Source organism: Dendrobates tinctorius, unplaced genomic scaffold, assembly GCF_039654945.1.
Source record: "Dendrobates tinctorius isolate UK_male_01 unplaced genomic scaffold, ASM3965494v1 ptg000191l, whole genome shotgun sequence".
NCBI lineage: Eukaryota > Metazoa > Chordata > Amphibia > Anura > Dendrobatidae > Dendrobates > Dendrobates tinctorius.
The window spans coordinates 21,568,592-21,591,191 of NW_027361858.1; the positions used below are offsets into that span (position 1 = coordinate 21,568,592).

Consider the following 22,600-nt stretch of genomic DNA (forward strand, 5'->3'; position numbering starts at 1 on the left):
TCAAGGTGATGTGTGTTTGGATGCATATACAGTCCTGATCACCGTTATTGGCACCCATGAAGTTTTAGTAGATAATGTGGAATATGTCATGAAATAAACGAATCAAGTGAAACAGTATTTTGTATAGATCACTCGTGTTAAATACATAAGAGCAAATGATAAACAATACTTTAAAAGAAAAAAAAATGGGAGGGAAAGATAGAAAAAGCCAAAAGCTTGCTGTGACACTGGTATTGGCACCCTTTACACCCTTGGAAGTACATTTTGACTCGCCTGTGGTAAATCACAAATGGTAATCACCTGTAATTAATTGTCAGTGCCCATGACATGAATTAGCCAATGAATGATGCCATCAGTGTTTTTAAAAGCCACATGGTAGGCCCTGTTCCTTTGTCACAATGATGAAGACAAAGGAGCTGTCTAAGGACATCAGAACTGCTAATATTAGCAAAGACAAGACTTCCAAAGGGTATAACACCATTTCCAAAGCCCTTGGTATCCCAGTTTCAACAGTGCGCATTGTTATTAAGAAGTTTGCCAAGTATGGACACGTCAAGAACCTCCCTGGATGTGGGGGAAAGAGGAAAATTGACAAGAGATGTCTTTGAAGGATGGTGGAAAAAACACCACATCAAACTACCAACGACCTGAAGGCCAACCTGTAACAGACTGGGGTTATAGCTTCAACAAGTACCATATGCCGCACTCTAAACCAAGCCGAGCTTTATGAGCGAATGCCAAGGAAGAAATCATTGCTGAAGAAAAGACGTAAAAAAGAACGACTGATCTTTGCCAAACAGTACCTTGACAAACCACAGTCCTTTTGGGAAAATGTTCTGTGGACAGATGAAACACAAATAGAGCTTTTTGAACAATGCAAAGCAACAGTTTGTTTACAGACCGCATTGAAGCTTATAAGGAAAAGAACACCCTACCAGCAGTTAAGCATGGTGGAGGATCCATAATGCTATGTGGTTGCTTTGCCTCGTCTGGTACTAGCGGCCTTGACTGTATCACAGAAATCATGAAATGTGAGAATTATTAAGAGATTTTAGAGGGAAGTGTTCTACCCACTGTAAGAAAACTTGGTTTGAGTCAAAGATAATGGGTCCTCCAGCAAGACAATGACCCAAAGCACACATCCAAAAGTACACAGAAATAGTTGAAAAAGAAAAAACAGACTGTTTTAAAATGACCATCAATGAGTTCTGACCTCAATTCCATTGAAAATATTTGGGGTGAGCTGAAATCTGCCATTGGGAAAAATAACCCTGCAAACATTCAAGAGCCTGAACAAACTGCAAAGTAAGATTGGGCAAAAAATACCAGCTGAGAAGTTCAAGAAGCTTATAGATGGCTACAAGAAACATTCGGAGGCTGTTAACAATGCCAAAGGGTTGCAACCAAGTATTAATTAGGGGTGCCTTTATTGCTGCACATGTTGTTTATTCTGTTTCTTCTTTGAAATTGCAACATGTAAGTTGAAAAACAATGTTTTATTGTTGTATTACTTTGGACCACTAATTAAAAAATCCTGAGGATATAACTTCAGTTCATTTGTATTTATTTCTGAAAATATTGTACAGTCTATGAAAAAAATGAAGGGGTGACAATAATGGTGACCATCACTGTAGTTATATAAAACCAAGTATCTAGCACTACATTTTATAAGATAGTGTTTTGAAGAGTTATGGCTAAGTCTCCTTATGCCAACTGGCACTCTCCAGAACGATAAACATTACACCTCACAGCTACTGTCATACAGGAAAGATGTATATCTTTGTACCGTATATCTTTTTATGTATATCTTTTTCTAGCTACTGTCATAATCTCACTCCCAGCCAAACTGTTATTCTGTTTTGTTCTGATAAGGGACAAACATACCGAAACATGTGTCTGCGAATGGAGTTTTTGGTTTGGATTCTTATTCTAAGTCATGTGGCAAGGCACTTTAAAGGGTCGATATTGACTTTTAGGCTAAGTGCACACGTTGCAGAAATTTTCTGCTCAAAAACCTGAATCCCTTCCCAGAAACCGCACCTATTTTTCCGCTTGCGTTTTTTGCGCAGTTTTGATGCATTTTTGATGCGGTTTTTTTCCGCAGCGGTTTAAAACCGCATGGAAGAGGCCTAAAACGGGGAAAATCCGCAAAATTAATGAGCATGCTGCGTTTTTTACCGCGATGCGGTTTTTTCGCGGTAGAAAACGCATCAATGTGCACAAAAAGTGCAAAATGCATAGAAATGACTGTGCAGCTTATTTTTAGCGGTTTTATAGCGGTTTTATAGTGAAAACCGCGGTAAAAACTGCTAAAAAAACGCTGTGTGTGAACACAGCCTTAGGTTTACTTTGTCCAGAAAGAGAAGAGAAGCTATTTACATATTTAAATTCCCAGAGTAGCACTGCATGGCTTATAAGTCTCCTTGTGTCAATATGGCATTCTCCATATGGAGAAAAGGTATCGGTTGTCACAGCCTTTCACCCAGCCAAACTGTTACCCTGTTTTGCACTGATGAGGGGTAAACATCCCCAAGCATGTGTCTGTAAGTGGAGTTTATGGTTCTGCTTCTTATTCTAAGTCATGTGGCAAGGCTTTTTAAAGAGCTGATATTGAATCCAGAATTGCTAAGCCCAATAGGTGGCACTGGAGTTCTAGTTCTTTTTCTCCCTGAAGAGACTGTTTTCATTGCTATTTAAGCATTTGTCACAATTAGGCTACGTTTACATTAGTACGCAGGACACATGCAGAACTATGCGGAAGTAGGCGGGGCTTAACGGAGGAAGTACGCAGCCTTCCGCAGAGCCCCGAACGCTAATGTGAACCTGGCCTTACTGATATCATTCTCCAAATAAATATAGCTTTGTGAATGTGCAGTATATCAAGATTCTTTGAGCTGCTTAGTAGCATCCATTAGTGATCAGATAAATTGACAAACGTAATCTATCTCTTGTATAAAGCCCTCATTACACACTGCGATATCGCTAGCAATATCGCTGTAAAGTCACCGATTTTGTGACGTAACAGCGATATTGCTAGCAATATCGCTACATGTGATACTTACCTCCGACTGGCTACCCCGCTGATTATCGCTGGTCGCGCGAGAAGGTCCGCGTGGACACGGGCAGGAGGATGTCAGGATCGCCGCGTCTGACAGGTAAGTAGCGACCCCCGACCCCAGCGATGTGGATGGTGAGATCTGCCTGTGTGGCAGCTCACTAGCGACCACTTAGCGATGTACCAGCAATCCATATCGTTGTCGGGATCGCTGGTGCATCGCTAAGTGTAACGGTACCCTTAGTACAAAGGAGCTGATTCACTGCCTGCTCACAGGCACGTGCATATTCAGAGTTTAGCATCTTTGAGTACAATTATTCCAGTTTGCGGAAGAGAATTACAGCTTTTAGCTGATCATAAAGACAGACGTAGATCTAAATGCTTTCGAACATTCCGGAAAATCATTTTGAAAGACAGTTATTTAAAACAGATGTTATAAACACAATCATTCTCCATTGTGACATAGGACATCTGTAATATGTGTACTACTGGTGAAAGTAGATAAGATCAGAAACAACAGCATTTTATCACAAGAAATTGGTATTATCGATCATACCCTTTAAATGGAGAGAAAGATTGCTTGTAAGCTTCGTGCATGGCCAGCTCAGTTATTGGTTTGTTGGTTTGTCACATTGATTTTATCTTCTCATTGTATCGCATTCAATTACTGCTTTTGTTCAGTACTTCAGCAACCCCAGAAAGGCTCTTTGCTTTCCATAGAAATTCATGGGTTTTTCATGGGCACTTATTTGGACACTTAGGATGGTGCACTACTAGAAGACTGTAAGTGGGTGCCAGTTTTATGACTAAATGACCAAAGTGGGTAAAAATTAAGTAATATTTGAAAAACTAGGAAAAATATTCCATCTCCTGAAATACTTGATGTCCGCTATGCTATATTTATATGAATGCATGGATCCATTCTGTGTTGCACAACAGGAATACACATTAGGCCACTCAACATCAATTAAACATTGCTTTCCATGTGCCTGATCACAATCTGCCCAACTTGTAAGGCATGTGTGAGCAGGTCGCAATATGCAGTAACGGACAGGAGGCAGAGCAAGGGTTAACGTGTGATTTACTATAACAGGGAATACTCCATGCAGGGAGAAGAGTAGAGTACAACAGGATTGCAAGAGATTATGCAAAATGGGTTAAAACAAGAGCTAGGAATTTAAAGGCGAAGTTCAGTAACGATAAACTTATCAGTCCGACGACATCAGAATGTGGAATCATAGTTTCTCACGGTGACGCCAAGGCAGTGGCGCTTGAAGGGTCCGGTGTGGTCCTAAAGGAGATGGGGATCCCGGCAGCGGTGGTTCCTTGTTGTCCTGACGGGGGTCCTGGGTCCAGGAACTTTGCTGCAAGAACGTACAGTCTTTATCACTGCCAGAGCTTAACGTAGTTGTATGCAGGTGAATCGGGATACAGTTCACAGCGGACCGTCCTTGTTCTCTGTCTCAGCACACACACGTCTATTCTCTGGCTGGAGTCTTTGTCACTCCCTGTCACGGGTGCCAACGGGCACTTTACAAGTCTCTGTCGGCAGTCTATGCGCGAGGATCTTGGGTCCCTCTGGCGTGGGCCTGCTCTGTACTGATGCTCAGAGGTAGGAGCTCCAACACTGTCCTCCTGTGCTCTGCGTGTTCCCGCCAAGACTCCCCTGTTCCCACGCACTGTGGCTTTTTAAGCTTAGCTGTGCCCCCCTATCACTAAGTGCAAAGCTTGGTCCAGGGTTTTAAAGTTTCCCCCATGCAACATGGGAGACAGCCCCGACAGTTCCGAATCCATCATGGAATAGGTACGCCCGGTCCTTCTCCTTACACATGTACCCCTAAATTATTACTATGCAAAGCAAATATCGGTCAAAGAACACTTTTAGAATCTAGTGGAATAGGAGATTTACATCTCAAGTGTGCAGTCAGTGCATTTGCAATTGTTTAGATAATACACAGTCATGAATCTGTAAAGGCTATTTCTGGTATCGTTAATTCTGTACCATGAGAAATTCAGGGTCTTTAAAGAAAAATATAGATCCTACTCAGTTCTAAAATTCCGCTATAAATTAAATGGTTGTAGTGAGGACAACAGGAAATGTAGACCCACAGGATTGCTAATGGTTAAGCCAAGTTGAGTGTTTATCTTCAATCTCTTCAAGGATATGTGGTGCTTCCTACAGTGAATTCAGAGGTACTCCTGAAGTGGTCATCGTCAGCAATGGCTTGTGCATTGGACACTGAAACACAAAGTTGGGGATCCATGTCGGGAATCCTACTGCACGAGTTGAAGCAAGCTTTGTCCAGTGATAAGTGGTAGGCAAGCTAGGGTCAGGACAGCAGCAGACAAGAATACTTACTCATGAATACAAACCTGAATAACATAGCATGAAACAGAAATCGCAATCCTCAGCAAGGATGAACAACCTTTTCAGGTTCAAGTGCCACATTGTCATCCAGGGGCCACACTAAAAATTGAAGGGGTATTACTTCTGTGACACTTTTGGCATATCGAAAGTATATACTATAAATGTCTGATAGGTGCAAATTCTACTTACAGGACACCACCAATCAGCACACTAAGGGTACCGTTACACCTAGCGATGGACCAGCGATCCCGACCAGCGATATGACGCGGTCAGGATCGCTGGTGCATCGCTAAGTGGTCGCTAGTGAGCTGCCGCACAGGCAGATCTCACCAGCGACATCGCAGGGGACGGGGATCGCTACTTACCTGTCAGACGAGGCGATCCTGCGTCCTCCCGCCCGGCTCCAGGACGTTCTCGCGCGATCAGCGATAATCAGCGGGGGAGCGGGTCGGAGGTAAGTATCACATGCAGCGATATCACTAGCAATATCGCTATAACGTCACAAAATCGGTGACTTTACAGCGATATTGCTAGCGATATCGCAGTGTGTAACGGGGGCTTAAGGCTGTGTGCACATAATGTGTTTTTCTGCGTTAAAAAACACAGTGTCTTACTGTTCCGGCAAAGTGGATGGGATTTATAGAGATCTCAAGGCCACTGTGCCATGTTTTTTACTCATTGTAAACTTCAAATTGGTAACATTTCAATTTCTCTTTCAAGTAAGGCCATGTTCGCACTTTGAGTATTTGGTGAGTTTTTTTTACCTCAGTTACCAGTGGGTGATAAATCCAGAAGTGGTGACGGGTTTCTATTACATTTTTCCTCTGATTGTTCCTCTCCTGGTTTTGGCTTATAAATGCTGAGGTAAAATACTGACCAATTACTGACTGTGTGCACTTAGCCTAAGTGTTTTATGTGCAGATTTTTCCCACAAAAGCGCACTAGATGCAGAAAATTTGCAGGTAAAAGCACATATAACCGCACATGACTGTATCAATAAAGTTTTGTCCAAAGCCAAATACCAGTAAGTATCAAAAGCTTTATTTAAAACATGACGCACCAAACAGACAAAAACCGCAGCAGGAATGCAGCCTCATGATATTTTCACACAGACTTTTTTTTATAAGTATTTAGAAATAGATTCAGCTGCTGAATCCACTTCAAAAACCGCATCAAATACTCTTTGAATAAGTTTCCTACTGATTTGAATGGGAAAAGTGACTTTAGTGCACGCAGTGCTGTTTTTTTTAACTTTATGTTGAACATTTCCCAGTAAAGCTAATAGGAATAGGAGTAAAATCCGCTTCTGAACCCTCGTAAAAACTGTGTGAATAGGCTCTAAAGAGGAAGAGGTCATGCATGCACGTGGTTCTCTACAATAGATCCTGGGGGTTTTCATTACTGCCTATTGTTTCAGAACTCCCATAAACGACAGTGGAGCGAGCACGGAAGGCCACCTGCCTAATTTATATACTCCTTCCTGGCCAAACGGGTGACGTGACCCTATTCTCCTGTCATATGAGGCATCCAGAGATGTCTACCCAGGGCAAGATTAGTACTTTCCAGTTCTTGCTCCTCATCCGCTGTCACTATTCTTTGTGTGGATGGTCACATATAGTTAACATGTCAGTCAAGCCTTTTTTATGTCCATATGGTTAGGGTCCGTACAGAATGGCATCATGGACCACATTTGGCCCCCTAGACTGCAGATTGTGCACCTGTCCTTTACAGACATCAGGAGCCAAATGGAATCTAATTGCTGAATCAAAGAACACTGTTGGAATGATCCTTTATAAAACCAGGGGCAATTTGAAGTCACAGGTATTGAGCATTTTCGGACCTTTTATGGAAGCAGGACTCAGTACCTGAACCTAACCCATGGCCAGAGCTACAAGATGCCGAAGAAATGTGGTGGCAAGAAGAAGGTCACCAGAGCCAGTGTCTTGCTACAATTGCTGCTAAATACATGTAAGAGTAGCATAATAACCGAATCACATCACTTACCATATGGTGTAAAGTTACTTAGTGCCCATGAGGTTTCAATATTTCTTTCTTTCCATAATGCAATTTTATTATTTTTTAACATTGTACGTTATTAAATATTCTGAAAACCTCGGCATAGTTTACATATTTCTGCTTTCATTTTCATCTCTGTTGTCTTCCACTTGCTTTATCCGGGTAAGAAGCCTTTTACACGTGTGCGTGTTGTATTTCAGTTATTCTATAGTTTGATTTATACACAATCGGGCTCCATGTAGCAGGAGCAGGACAAGTCTGTCTGGGGCATCTCGATGTGATATTTCCCAGAGAATGATCTGTTGGATATCTTCATTAACATTTCCCAGTTCAGGTTAAGGCCTCATTACTTCATATTTCTCGGTGTCACACTTGCTGCTTGAAAAAGAAAGCAGTGACAGAGTCTGCAGATTACAATCTGTCAGACAAAGCTGCTCATTTCAAATAACATTCTAATTTCATAGATCAGGTGCTCCTGCTATTTAAGGGGAACCTGTCAGGTCCCCTGAGTGTTTTCAATTATAGCGGTTTTATTCTTCTTCTATTCGTATGGTAGGACTGCTGGAAATCTCCTGAGTATTGAATGCAGGGTGTCAACTGCGGCCAGGAAAGCTTGATTAGTGGATCTGAGGCAGGACGAGTCCAAGGAAAGATATGCCTTTCGGGATTAGTCCTGCCTCATTTGCATATGCAAAGTTGCAGAATAAAAGTTCATTATTAAAAGACGGGTAAGTTACTGTGCAACATAATTCACCCTATCACAAAACACAAATCTGCATCCATACCGCTATAATAGTGATATGGGTCTGTCAGTAGAGTTAGAAGGTTCCCTTTGAACATACTTCTGAAAAAAATGAAAAAAAATAACAGGTAACATTGATAAGTTATTAAAAGGTCATGAGGGTTTTGTACCTTAGATTAATGACATGTGTGTACAGATGCTTTCATGCTGATTAAAACCATACCTTAACTGTAGAAATCCATTTTGCAGTTTATGTGAAATCCAGCATTGAAAACTTATGTAAATGAGCTGCAAGTGCTTCGGAGTGGGACATTGCACTTGTAGCACTCCTGCCCTTCCTCCCTACTCCCCACCTGCCTCCTGCATATGACTAACAAGTCAGTCTTGTTTCAATTACTTGCCTCCCATGACCAAAGTCTCTTGCAAGTGCCAACAGTACCTGGAGTGGCGCATGCGCAGATCGATACACTGGGTCTAGTGAAGTCATGAATTCCTTACTGCACATGGAACATCTCAGGCATTGATAGCACTTGTGTGAGATCTCGACAGGGGATTGCTCAGAAACACTAATTTCTACAATCAAGATATGGATATAATCAGCATGAAAGCATCTGTACATACAGTACATACTATTAGTTTAAGGTATAAAATTCTCTTGACAGGATCTCGTTACTGAAAAAACACATATAGTATTTCTCCAGTGATGAACTCCCACAAAACCTAATTCAAAATACTATATTATAATATCTTCATGACTTTACAATGCTTTTGTTAGATCGTGAACAACAGATGCAACTTTATTGCATCACAGCATGCCATTGTATATTGTAGTCATTGTATATGGCCACTATAGCCATATGTTTGGTTGGGCCAGCTTGGACAAGAGCCATTTTGTAACCACAATGTAGAACTATGAGACACTACAACAAAGATGGCAAAAGTATGCAACATATGAAAACTGGTCCTATCCTCATAACACTGTTCCTTGTAATTTTCACATACCGTCTGCTAAATTAATGTACTTTTTACATACTTCAGAAGCATATTCCATACCGAGAGGGAGAGGTCAGAGGTAGGATCATCGAACACAAACCCCAAAAATACTTGGAGATGTTAATCCATACTGGATGTAGCCTTTGGACCTTAGAATACAATAACTCTGAACACGAAGGTTGATTTGTACTGTGCAAGTGTGACATTGGGCTCCTGCTGGTGATGCCAGAAGACATGCTGCGGCGAAGATTACTGTAGTAACAATGATGGCCCCAGAAGATAATAGTAATACATATTCCATACAATGTCACAAGGCATTTGGTTGTCTCTTATACGGCATAACAAGCTTTCTCATTATAATTCAGCCATGTTTCTGAAATCCATGCTGAAGCTGAATCCAGTATACACTGACATCCGGCATTTTGGTACTTTTTTTTTACTGCCGAGAAACTTGACCACAAGAGGAAACCAGATATAACTTGTGTTACATGGTATTAGAGTCTTAATTAACACAAATGAGCCAAATCAGCATTTAACCAGCCTCATATTGCTGTTATTCTGCTTTCTTTTTGTATTGCATGATCACATCTTCTATGAGAATGGTGAAAACATACGTGGAAGGAATACGCTTGTATATATTGTAACTGAGATACAAATCTTTTGCCACCTAGTGGTGGAGAATTGTATAGCCCAATTGATTTGACAGAGAATGTTGTATTATTTAATTCTTTTCTAATACCTGCAGAATCAGATAAATCCAATCATATTATACATAGCAATCAGTTTTATCATGTAAATTAACTTTGCCAGTAACCTGCTATATATTATAGATAAATCTTGATGAACCAGTGAGACCAAATGTTTAGGCTTTCCGGTATGGTGGTGGTGTTCAGTAGTTTACCTAAAAATGTCTGTACCAAATTTTACAACTGTATTAGGCCATACTAGCGGCAGAATGGACTAAGCAGCATATTTAGGTGTTATTCTTGTTATATTATAAATATATATATATATATATATATATATATATATATATACTAGCTGAAGAGCCCGGGCATAGTAACTAACTGTGGTTAGTTATAACAAATTATAATTATCCTCCATCCCATAGTCCCGTGCCCATATACCCATCATACATATCCTCCATCCCATAGTCGAGTGCCCATATACTCATCACACATCCTCCATCCCATAGTTCCATGCCCATATACCCATCACACATCCTCCATCCCATAGTCCCGTGCCCATATACCCATCATACATATCCACGATCCCATAGGCCCGTGCCCATATACCCATCATACATATCCTCCATCCCATAGTCCAGTGCCCATATACCCATCACACATCCTCCATCCCATACATATCCACGATCCCATAGGCCCGTGCCCATATACCCATCATACATATCCTCCATCCCATAGTCCAGTGCCCATATACCCATCACACATCCTCCATCCCATAATCCCATGCCCATATACCCATCATACATATCCACCATCCCATAGTCGAGTGCCCATATACCCATCACACATCCTTCATCTCATAGTCCCATGCTCATATACCCATCATACATATCCTCCATCCCATAGTCCCATGCCCATATACCCATCATACATATCCGCCATCCCATAGTCCCGTGCCCATATACCTGTCATACATATCCTCCATCCCATAGTCCTGGGCCCGTATACCCATCACACATCCTCCATCCCATTTTCCCGTGCCCATATACCCATCATACATATCCTCCATCCCATAGTCGAGTGCCCATATACCAATCACACATCCTCCATCCCATAGCCCCGTGCCCATATACCCGTCATACATATCGTCCATCCCATAGTCCCGTGCCCATATACCCATCATACATATCCTCCATCCCATAGTCCAGTGCCCATATACCCATCACACATCCTCCATCCCATAGTCCCGTGCCCATATACCGGTCATACATATCCTCCATCCCATAGTCCCGTGCCCATATACCCATCATACATATCCACCATCCCATAGGCCCGTGTCCATATACCCATCATACATATCCTCCATGCCATAGTCCCATGCCCATATACCCATCATACATATTCTCCATCCCATAGTCCCATGCCCATATACCCATCATACATATTCGCCATCCCATAGTCGAGTGCCCATATACCCATCACACATCCTTCATTTCATAGTCCCATGCCCATATACCCATCATACATATCCTCCATCCCATAGTCTCGTGCCCATATACCCATCATACATGCTCCATCCCATAGTCCCGTGCCCATATACCCATCATACATATCCTCCATCCCATAGTCCCGTGCCCATATACCCATCACACATGCTCCATCCCATAGTCCCGTGACCATATACCCGTTATACATATCCTCCATCCCATAGTCCAGTGCCCATATACCCGTCATACATATCCTCCATCCCATAGTGCAGTGCCCAGATACCCATCACACATCCTCCATCCCATAGTCCCGTGACCATATACCCGTCATTCATATCCACCATCCCATAGGCCCATGCCCATATACCCGTCATACATATCCTCCATCCCACAGTCCAGTGCCCATATACCCATCACACATCCTCCATCCCATAGTCAACCATTATGACATCATAATGAGCGTCAGGGCTTGATGACATCAGCGTCGCCATGGCAACCATTGTGACATCATAATGAGGGGCGGGGCTTGACGCGCACACACTTTTTCCCTAGTATGTAGATAGGGGCAAAATTGTTTGGTGAATTGGAACGCGCAGGGTTAAAATTTCACCTCACAACATAGCTTAGGACGCTCTCGGGGTCCAGACGTGCGACTGTGCCAAATTTTGTGGCTGTAGCTGCGACGGTGCGGACATACACACACACATACATACATACATACATACATACACACTTGTTCATTCTGCGTCCCAAAAATCAGAATAAAAAGCGATCAAAAAATGTCACGTGCCCAAAAATGGTACCAATAAAAACGTCAACTCGTCCCGCAAAAAATAATACCTCACATGACTCTGTGGGTCAAAATAAAGAAAAATTATAGCTCTCAAAATGTGGTGATGCAAAAACTATTTTTACAATAAAAAGCATCTTTTAGCGTTTTACAGCTGCCAAACATAAAAACCCGCTATAAATAGTAATTCAAACCCCCTTTACCACCCCCTTAGTTAGGGAAAAATAATAAAATTTAAAAAAATGTATTTATTTCCATTTTCCCATTAGGGTTAGGGCTAGGGTAAGGGTTAGGTCTAGGGCTGAGATTAGCGTTAGGGGTGTGTTGGGGTTAGGGTTGGACTTAGAATTCGGGGGTTTCCACTGTTTGGGCACGTCAGGGGCTCTCCAAACGCAACATGGCATCTGATCTCAACTCCAGCCAAAAAAGTCAAATGGTGCTGCTTCCCTTCCGAGCTCTGCCATGCACCCAAATAGTGGTTTACCCCCACATATGGGGTATCTGTGTACTCAGGACAAATTGCAAATAACTTTTGGTGTCCTGTTTCCCTTGGTAAAATAAAAATTGGGGGTGAAAAGATCATTTTTGTGGAAAAAATATTATTTTTTAATTGTACGGCTGTACGTTATAAACTTCTGTGAAGCCCTTGGGGGTTCAAAGTTCTCACCACACATCTAGATAAGTTCCTTGGGGGGTCTAGTTTCCAAAATGGGGTCACCTGTGGGGAGTTTCCACTGTTTAGGTACATCAGGGGCTCTCCAAACGTGACATAGTGCCCGATCTCAATTCCAGCCAATTTTGCATTGAAAAAGTCAAACGGCGCTCATTCCCTTCCGAGCTCTGCCATGCGCCGTAACAGTGGTCCACCCCCACATATCAGGTATCAGCGTACTCAGGACAAATTGCACAATAACTTTTGCAGTCCAATATCTCTTTTTACCTTTGGTAAAATAAAAAAAATTGGACCTGAAGTAATTTTTTTTGTGAAAAAAAGTTAAATGTTCATTTTTTTTAAACATTCAAAAAATTCCTGTGAAGCACCTGAAGGGTTAATAAACTTCTTGAATGTGGTGTTGAGCACCTTGAGGGGTGCAGTTTTTAGAATGGTGTCACTTTTGGGTATTTTCTATCATATAGCCCCTCAAAGTGACTTCAAATGTGATGTGGTCCCTAAAAATAAAATGGTGTTGTAAAAATGAGAAATCGCTGGTCAACTTTTAACCCTTATAACTTCCTAACAAAAAAAAATGTGGGAAATGTTACTTATTAAGTTTTTTGTGTGCCATATCTCTGTGATTTAAGGGCATAAAAATTCAAAGTTTTAAAATTGCGAAATTTTCAAAATTTTCTCCTAATTTCCATTTTTTTCACAAATAAACGCAAGTTATATGAATTAAATTTTACCACTAACATGAAGTACAATATGTCACGAGAAAACAGTGTCAGAATCACCGGGATCCATGGAAGCGTTCCGGAGTTATTACCTCATAAAAGGACAGTGGTCAGAATTGTAAAAATTGGCCCGGTCATTAACATGCAAACTACCCTTGGGAGTAAAGGGGTTATTACACACCTGAAACACACTGCTTCTTTATGTAGCATCAAGGGAAAGTCTCAAGAAATCAGCCAAGATATCAGGAAGACAATTGTGGACTTGCACAAGTCTTGCTCATCCTTGGGTACAATTTCAAGATACCTGAAGGTGTCTCCTTCATCTGGTGCACTTCACAAAATAGATGGCATCATGAGAAAAAAAGATTATGTGGCAATACTGAGGCTTAAAGCTGGGTGAGGAACAGCCAAACTCTGGAACATAGGTGAAGTAGTGAAAGACACATGTCATACACTATGGCAAGACTAAGCACAGGAACAAGATACAAGGTAGTTATACTACATCAGTATGCTCGCTTCCATTTCAAAGCAAACTAAGGTTTCAAGATGTGCTTTAGAAGATGCACCAAGAAATGGGCAACGTTATGGATTGTAGAGACGTTGGTTGGCCATGGAACTCAGTGCAACAGATGAAAGATGCATCATGCTTATTTACCTTGGAAATCGGAAGATGTGCAGTAGTGCCATCATCGCACAACTGAAAGTAACTAATGGAACCCAGCTATACTCATTTCATTGCTGTTTGGCTAAAAGTGGTGTTCATGGAAGAAGTACGGCCAAAAAACATAAAGTTGACATGAAAAAAGGACCAAGCAAGAAATCTAGACCAAATCAATATTTAGTGTGACCCCCTTTGCCTGCAAAATAGCATCAATTCTTCTAGATACACTTAAACACAGTTTTAAAAGAATTTCAGTAGGCAGGGTTTCCAAAAATCTTGGAGAACTATCTACGAGTCATCTGAGGATGTAGGCTTACTCAAATTCTTCTGTCTTTTCTTATAATCCAAGACAGACTTGATGATGTTGTAATCATGGCTGTGTGATGGCAATATCATTACTTCCAGGACTCCTTGTTCTTCTTTACACTGGAGATAGTTCTGAATGATGTTGGCTGTAGATTGTGAGTGATTATCCTACTGCAGAATAAATTGGGAGCTGATCAAAAGCCTCCTTGATAGCATTGCATGATAGATAAGTATCTGCCAGTATTTTGCAGCGTTCAGTGTACTGTCATCAAGATGAAGCTCGTTTATTAGTTTACTATGGGACACAGTGAGTTGTGATTACTCTCCTCCAGTCACATATTTCTAATAAGATTATGGCAGCAGCTGTTTATAAAGAGAATTAGAGTGCAGCCTATTTATTTCTTAGCAGTGACATCACTTGGATTACCAATTGTTTTGCATGCCGTGCCGCTTGTTTAGGCCATAAGATCACTATCCCATAGTAATGTTTGTGCTTCTTGCAGGTCTTCCTGAGGCAGATGTTACATGGTACAGAAATAAAAGTCGCCTGCATCATGTGCCCCGCCATAGCGACACTTCTTTGATTATTGGAAATATAACCTATTCAGACCAGGGACAATATACTTGCAAAGCAGTCAACAAACATGGGGAAGTTTCTGAATCAACACAGCTCCAGATTATAGGTAAATGCATATCATGATGGCATGGAACAGTCTAAAGGTGGCCATGTATGTTAGTCTAAAGGTACTGTCACACTAAGCGATATCGCTAGCAATATCGCTATAACTTGTGACGTTATAGCGATATTGCTAGCGATATCGCTGTGTCTGATACTTACCAGCGACCCGCTCCTCCGCTGGTTATTGCTGATCGTGCGAGAACAGCCTGGACTGTTTCTCGTCGTCAGCTTCCTGCTGTGACGACGAGCGACGCGTGGAGCCGGGCGGGAGGAAGTCAGGATCGCCTCGTCTGACAGGTAAGTAGCGACCCCCGTCCCCAGCAATGTCGCTGGTGAGATCTGCCTGTGTGGCAGCTCACTAGCGACCACTTAGCGATGCACCAGCGATCCTGACCGGGTCATATCGCTGGTCGGGATCGCTGTACATCGCTAAGTGTGACAGTACCTTAAGGCTGACAAAAATGCATGATTCCAATCAAGGCTGGTGGTATCTTTAAAACATTCCAATTATTATTGAATCTTCATTAAAAGAAGTAGCATGCAAGGAATCCGGCAAAAACATGTTGACATGTCTCCTACCAAAGCTGGGCGGTAATTAGAGGAGTATATTACTGAATGGGGAAGCCTTTTATATATTAAAGCTTAATACTTTCTCTCCTAATGGTATGAATTACCTCACCAATTTAATGCATATTTATTAGTTAATGGAGAGATGATTCAAATGTAATTTTTATATTGCGTATTTGGAAATGTTGCATTTGCATACATGTACATACTATATATACTATACTCATGATGTCAGTGGAATGGGAGTGGCTTTTTGTTTTTGAACTGAAGTGTTTGTATGCTTACCATATGCTATGATTAAGTCCAGTTCATGGTTGAAACATGGCAACATGTGTTTTGCCAATTTCCTTGGACAATACTTCTAATTTAATAAAGATTTTCTAAAAATTGGGTTATGTTAAAAATACCACAAGACTACTTTCCCATATTAACATTTAACTACCTACTAGTCCACAAATGATCTTTCCATCAAAGGTTGTTCTCAGATTATTCCTATAAAGATCATGCACTTTGCTCGATGTTATTGGCCATGTATGGCAAGGTTGAATGACTGTAACCTCCAGTCTAGACAAAAATAGGTATGTCTCCATCGAGAATGTATAGCCATTTTTTATAATAGATATCCTGTGACGTGCCCCTGTTTATGAAAGGATCAGATCTGAATAATCCATCAGTTTTTATAGATCTGTTCTAAAAGTGACCATGATAAGCTGCAGCAAATGCTACTTTACGAGGTCATTCCCACTTTATAAGATGATGGTATATTACTAGGACATGCCATTACTTTATGATCACATGATCACTTGGGTTCCTAATTCTTAGACCTTCATTGATTTGAGACCGAAGGGTCAATAGTTCTGTTTTAGTACAACATTCCCTTCAATGTTTGTCCTGAACAGAGATGCTCCCAACCTACAACCAGGCCCATTCCCTTGAATTGAGCCATGCTGTAATGCCCTGCATACTGTGTGGCCATCACACAGATATGAAATAAACAACAGTGAAGTGGAATCAGCACTAAATAAGTACTCCTTTATTGAGAATCAGTTAGAGACCTAGAGGTCTGACCCCATTGAACATTTAAAGATTTTATGCTGTGTCTTTTTGATTTGCCACTTATTTATAAGATTGGAATATCCTTTAAGGCTACTGTATGTGCCCACGCTAGCATTTTTAAACGCTCAGCAATCACAACCCCTTTCCCAGAAAACGCGCGTCTTTTTCCGCGCGATTCTTGCTTGTTTTTTGCCAAAAAGCCGCGTGTTTTTGACGCGTTTTTTGACACGCAGTTTCTGGGAACATTCGGGGAATGCTAAAAACGCTCAGCTGTTATGATTGAGTCACCGAGGAGGAAAAAAACAAAACACAAGCTCAGCCCAGAAAATCAGAGAGGTTGGAAACTAGCGGATTGCAGACCCCTAATCCTATCACACAACTAGCAGTAGCCGTGGAGTGTTCCTACGGTGATCCTAGACACCTCGTCACAGCTGGAGATCTAAATAAGCCTAAAGAGAGAAAAGGGAAAAACTGACTGCCCCAGAGCAGACCCCAAAGCAATAGGCAGCCCCCAACATATAATGACGATGAAGCAAGATGAAAACACTAACACAGATAGAAAGATAGGTTGAGCAAACGATGGGGTCCAAGCTAACTAAAAAGGACAGGACAGAAAAGCTGCTGTCTGCAATCCAAGAAAACCCTGCTAAAAATATTACCAACACAACTGATAAGCAAAAAGGACCCTGAAGTCACTAGACTTCAAAACCTATATCAGCACTCAGAATATTCTGAAAGCAGAACAAAAGAGAACACTGATCAAGGAAAAAGAATCCAGCACACCCCCAGCCGGGGATGGCTGAACTCAGAAAACAAGGTAAACAAAACCAAAACTAATAGGTTCAATAGCGGAGCAAAAACTTATCTTTGGAAAGCAGGAATCAGACTGGTCTCCAAGAATCCAGCAGAGAAATCCCTAGCCACTCAGAAGGGCGTCGGCTGCCTTATATCCAGTCTGAAGTTCCCGTTACCCAGTCACAATCCACCTGATCAGGTGTTTGGTTTCTTTCATCCAAATCAGCCTCACTACCTTCCTTCACCAGAAGAGGGAGATCCTCGGACACAAAAGGTGAATGAACAGATGAGCTCACAACACTCAGCTATGCGGAAATTAATGAGCATGCTGCATTTTTAGCCGCTAAGCGATACCTGAGCTGTTAAAAACGCATGCATTGGCACAAAAAGCCAAAAATGCATGCAAATTAATTGGAAGCATCTTGTAAGTGTTTCTGCAGCGTCTGATCCGGCACAAACACTGCGGAAACGCTTACAAAAATGCAACGTGGGCACACAGCCTAAAGGTTAGTAATTTATAGATGTTTGCCTATAATTTTTGTACATAAACCTTTATATCATCTTGACATGCAATGTTTCTTGTAATAATGTTATTTTTATACAATCTGTTCAGACCCTCCTCTGGATACTTTTGGAATTGAAAGATTAGGAATGTTGTTTGCTGAAATTGGTCCAGAAACACCTTCCGTGATGACATCTTTGACCGGAAATAATCTGTTGGTGAACACTGGTGGATCAGCGTTGATAGGTAAGTTAACAGCTATTGTACAGTAGATAAAATTACTTTTTGTATAACATATTTTATTAAAATTTGCAGTTCTGATGAGAACACTTCACTGTAACAGAAAATATATGATAATTTTCTCTTACAGTGAAGTGTTCTCATCAGCGCTGTAAATTTTCTCTGCTATGCTTTTATGACCTCACGTATTGGTAGTAGGGTTGACAAAAAAGATTTGGACTTCCTCAGTCCATTGTTCAGTCTGGTGTTCTGTGGCAGGTGGGCCAAGGCAGTCTTTGTTTTTACTAAGGGCATCCTTCGCCTGGCATTCTCGGCACATCTTGCATTTATTATCCCCATGAAGTGAGGTCAAGTGACTAAGGCTCATGCAACTTAATGACATTCGTTATGACATCACCATGTCAAGGATCTAGCAAGTGTAAGAGGTGCCCTAGTTGGCAGGCTTAGAATGCTGAATACCACGCAAAGCTGAACCGGATGTGTTGATTCTAGCTAAATAACTACTGGATGAGGAAGGTAGTAAGTCCTTCATGCCGTCTATGTAACTTAGGAAGCCTAATGCCAGTATAACATGAGTGTAATACCTGAGTATAATGCAATTGCAAATCCAAATGATAACGTAGAAGAAAAATGTACCATTATTATATATGTGTGCATCCGGACTAAGTAGAATGCTAGGAGCAAATTTTCTTTTGTCTTTGGTGTGATCATTACACGTTAAAGGTTTTTTCTTTAGAGAGTGAGGCACAGCCATAGTCCCATCACACTGACACTATTGAGCTGAACTTAAGTTCTTATATATATTTTAAGATTGATTTGGTGGAAAATGGTAAAAAGTGACATGGAAATTGTATAATGTACCCTTAAAATATATTTTAATTTTATCATTAATCTTAAATTTTAAATACAACATGACAAAAATCTATGGTTCTGTAGTTAAAAGAAGAAGAATATAATTTGTAAAGTTTTTTTTACGTGTACTCTATTGACTTGAACCCAGTTAGTTGGTGCATTGAACTCCTGACTATTTATGTCCACCTTCATGTTCTTAATACTGACCCCTATACTGTATGTTGACTTCTGATACTCCAGCCAAACGCTATGCCTTGCACTAGCCTATACCCAAAGTCTGTGGTTATCTTCAGTCTTCACATGAGAAATTTATTAATATTTATTTTTTTAATGCCCACGAAAGTAAAGTAAAGATGGGTATACAATAATTCTTGCGGCACTTGAAAGAAGGCCTAACTTTGTATGTTTTCCTTAAGCTTATTGTGTTTTTATTTTATTATTATTTTTCCTAGGGGTTGAGATTTGTGTCAGTTTCTCATGGTTCTTGCAGCATGTGGCTGAGAAATTGATATCAGCTTGCACCTTGTTTATATAGATTTACCAGTGGGACACTCCTTAACATTTGTTGCGTTAGAAAATGTTCCATAAATCATAGTAAGATTCCACTTTACTCAGTTTTAAAATTAATTCTTCTTAGAGGTGAAACGTTTTAGAGCAGAAAATGAACTGAAAAGGAAATGTCCTAACTGATCTGAATAATTTATAAGCTATACAATATGTGCTGACCGGCCATGTTGGAGTTTTTCCTCCAAGATGACGTATTTTCATGTTATGTTCTGGTATGTAAATTTGGTATAGATGAAGACTCTTTTAAGTTTCCAACTGTTTAATCTAAGCATAGCATATATCATATATGTCAGAGTGTATCAAATATACGTAAGGGCTTGTGCAGATCCATAATATGCACCTTAATTCTTTATTTGCCCATCTTTTCATGGCAAGAATAAGGCGCCTCCATAAGACACTTTGGAACTTGACTTGTCTTTCGTTTTGTAATATAAACCACCATGGGCCCTTAGAATGTGATTGGGGTGAATGTTTGTTAAAACTGTTAAGAAATCGTAAGTTATAATCTTGGCACAATTCTAAACTAGAATTTTAATAAATATGAAGTTGAGTCAGAAAATGACGCACTGTATATATTAAAACTTTTGTTGTTAGACTGTCTTATCGAGCACGCTGTTCCCCAAGTCACTGATGCACAGGTTTAAACATTTTTCATCAGTTCATTTGTCACTGTGATGTGAGAAACAAGGCTGCCCCACTTGTCATTTACACAAGAGAGGAGTGACAGTGGATTACATGGCAAATCATTTGCAAAGATTCACATCTGAAGAAGAGGTGAAAACAGGGTTGCATTTGTGGCTTGCAGCTCAGTCTAAATATTTTGTAATGAGCTTGTTGACAGTTGGACAAAGTATATCGAAAAGCAGGAAGATTACGTCGAAAAATGATGTATTTTTCTTTTCGAAAGTTGATAAAAATTCTACAGCCAGAGTGCAGATAACTTTTGATTCTCCCTCATAGAAACTCATTCCTATACACAACAGCTTGATAGAAAAAAATGTTGGTATGGCTGCTTTTCATCTCTAACTTGAAAGTAATATCCTTTTCAAAATGAAGGATTATTTCTTTCTTTAGAGTCTAAAATGTTAACAGGTTCTTAAGAAAAACAAAAAAAGGTTTCATATTGGGAAAAAACATTGATGACACTTTTCACCAATTAGCATGATAGGTTATAGGTGTGTCTAATTGATATTGGTCCCACCAGTCCGATTCGCTCGCTTCACGATAAAGTCGTTCCCATGTCTCCTGTTTGAATACGGTTATCAGCAAGCAGGCACTTATCACCAATCATATCTTGTTATGTTCTGTGACAGCTGCTGTTACTATTCTATACAAGCCCATTCAATTGGATGTGATAGACAGCAATTTCAGACATACCTTCACATATAGGTGAACTACTTTGTGGCTGGTGCGCACTCATCTAGCTGAATGAGTCAAACAGAGGCTGGACAGACATCTGACTGGGATGATTTAGCGAATCCTGCTTTGAGCAGGGGGTTGGACCAGATGGCCCAGGAGGTCCCTTCCAACTCTACCATTCTATGATTCTATGATTCTATAACTGCAGTACCAGACACAGCTGCACACTGGAGATCTATGGTTCTTTTACCATTAATTGGTGGGAGCCAGACCCTCACGTTAAAGAGTTTTCCTTAGCAAAGGTCATCAATGTGTAATCCCAAAATCCCTTTTCCTCCAGTGTCATGCATTGCTTAGTATATTGAACATGCACATATAAAATCTATTATTTTCCCTCTCCTGAATGATAGCACTTCCTAAGAATATGTACAAACTGTTCTGTTTGCAAATCTGGAGATTTTTACTATCAGTTCAGTAATCTATCAGAACTAAATGCCATTCACTGCATAAATCATTTAATAGAGAATGCTTTTACTTTTTACATTGTATTGTAGCTAAAAGTTGGATATTTACTGATAATATTCTAGATCCATCAAGTGTCCTCCTCATACTTGAAGAACAGTGACTGTGTGTTACAGCACGTGGTCTTTCATCACGTATTTCATTTGACCAACTTATTTTTCTTTCTGGACAATTAGAATATGTACTGTCAGGTCACTGGGAATCATCAATTTACTCTGAATATACAGAAGTCGTCGAATCCAGCTTCCCTGTCTGGCCAGTAATCATTAGACTCACCTAATGTCTTCTGTGGACCACATGCATAACACATGGCATTCCTTTTTGAACGCTTAATGGTAAAAACAGTAATTGTAATCACACACATGGCTGAATGGCAATACAGATCATTCCACGGACTGCAACAGAAAACAAAATGTTGTCAATGCTAATAATACTGATCTTTACTGGGTTAGTCATCACTAAAGATTCATACATGGATTCAGTTCATAAGGGTAGACATCATATACATTAAATCGTATTGACGTGACCAGTTTGAATAACATTACATAACATTTGTTGTAAATATGTGACATTGAATTACTTTTTTTATGAAAATTATCTGCATATAAACTGTATTAAAGCTTTAATTGAAGACCTATCACCAGGAAAATTGTTTTAATTGAAAAATCAATATTAAAAAAAATGTTTAAACGTAAGTACTTACATTGTTGGAGCGCCATTGCATTATCCTAATCTCTGCTGTCAGGTAGGGACAGACCAGAGACACAGTAGGGCTTTTGGGGCCTGGTTCTTCACATGGGGTTAGTGAAGAAGCCAGAACTTCGGCAATATTGGAGTGTCAATGTTTTCTACAACACTCCAGTGTTCCGCATGGTCATAACCCATAAAAGGGCCAGGTATGGAATTAAACTTTACAAGCTGTACTTTCCGTACCCACTGTATGCCAACCTAATGTACACTACATA

At 40.5% G+C, this 22,600-nt stretch overlaps 1 protein-coding gene across 2 annotated transcripts in view; it reads left to right on the top strand.

The window, feature by feature from the left end:
* Positions 1 to 22,600, top strand: part of ADAMTSL1 (ADAMTS like 1) — a 487,614-nt gene that overhangs the window by 404,814 nt on the left and 60,200 nt on the right. For both annotated transcript variants that reach the window (XM_073552482.1, XM_073552481.1), the window contains exons 22-23: positions 15,000 to 15,179; positions 18,207 to 18,341. In XM_073552482.1, coding sequence (XP_073408583.1) covers positions 15,000 to 15,179; positions 18,207 to 18,341 — 315 coding nt within the window. The remainder of the gene's footprint in view (positions 1 to 14,999; positions 15,180 to 18,206; positions 18,342 to 22,600) is intronic.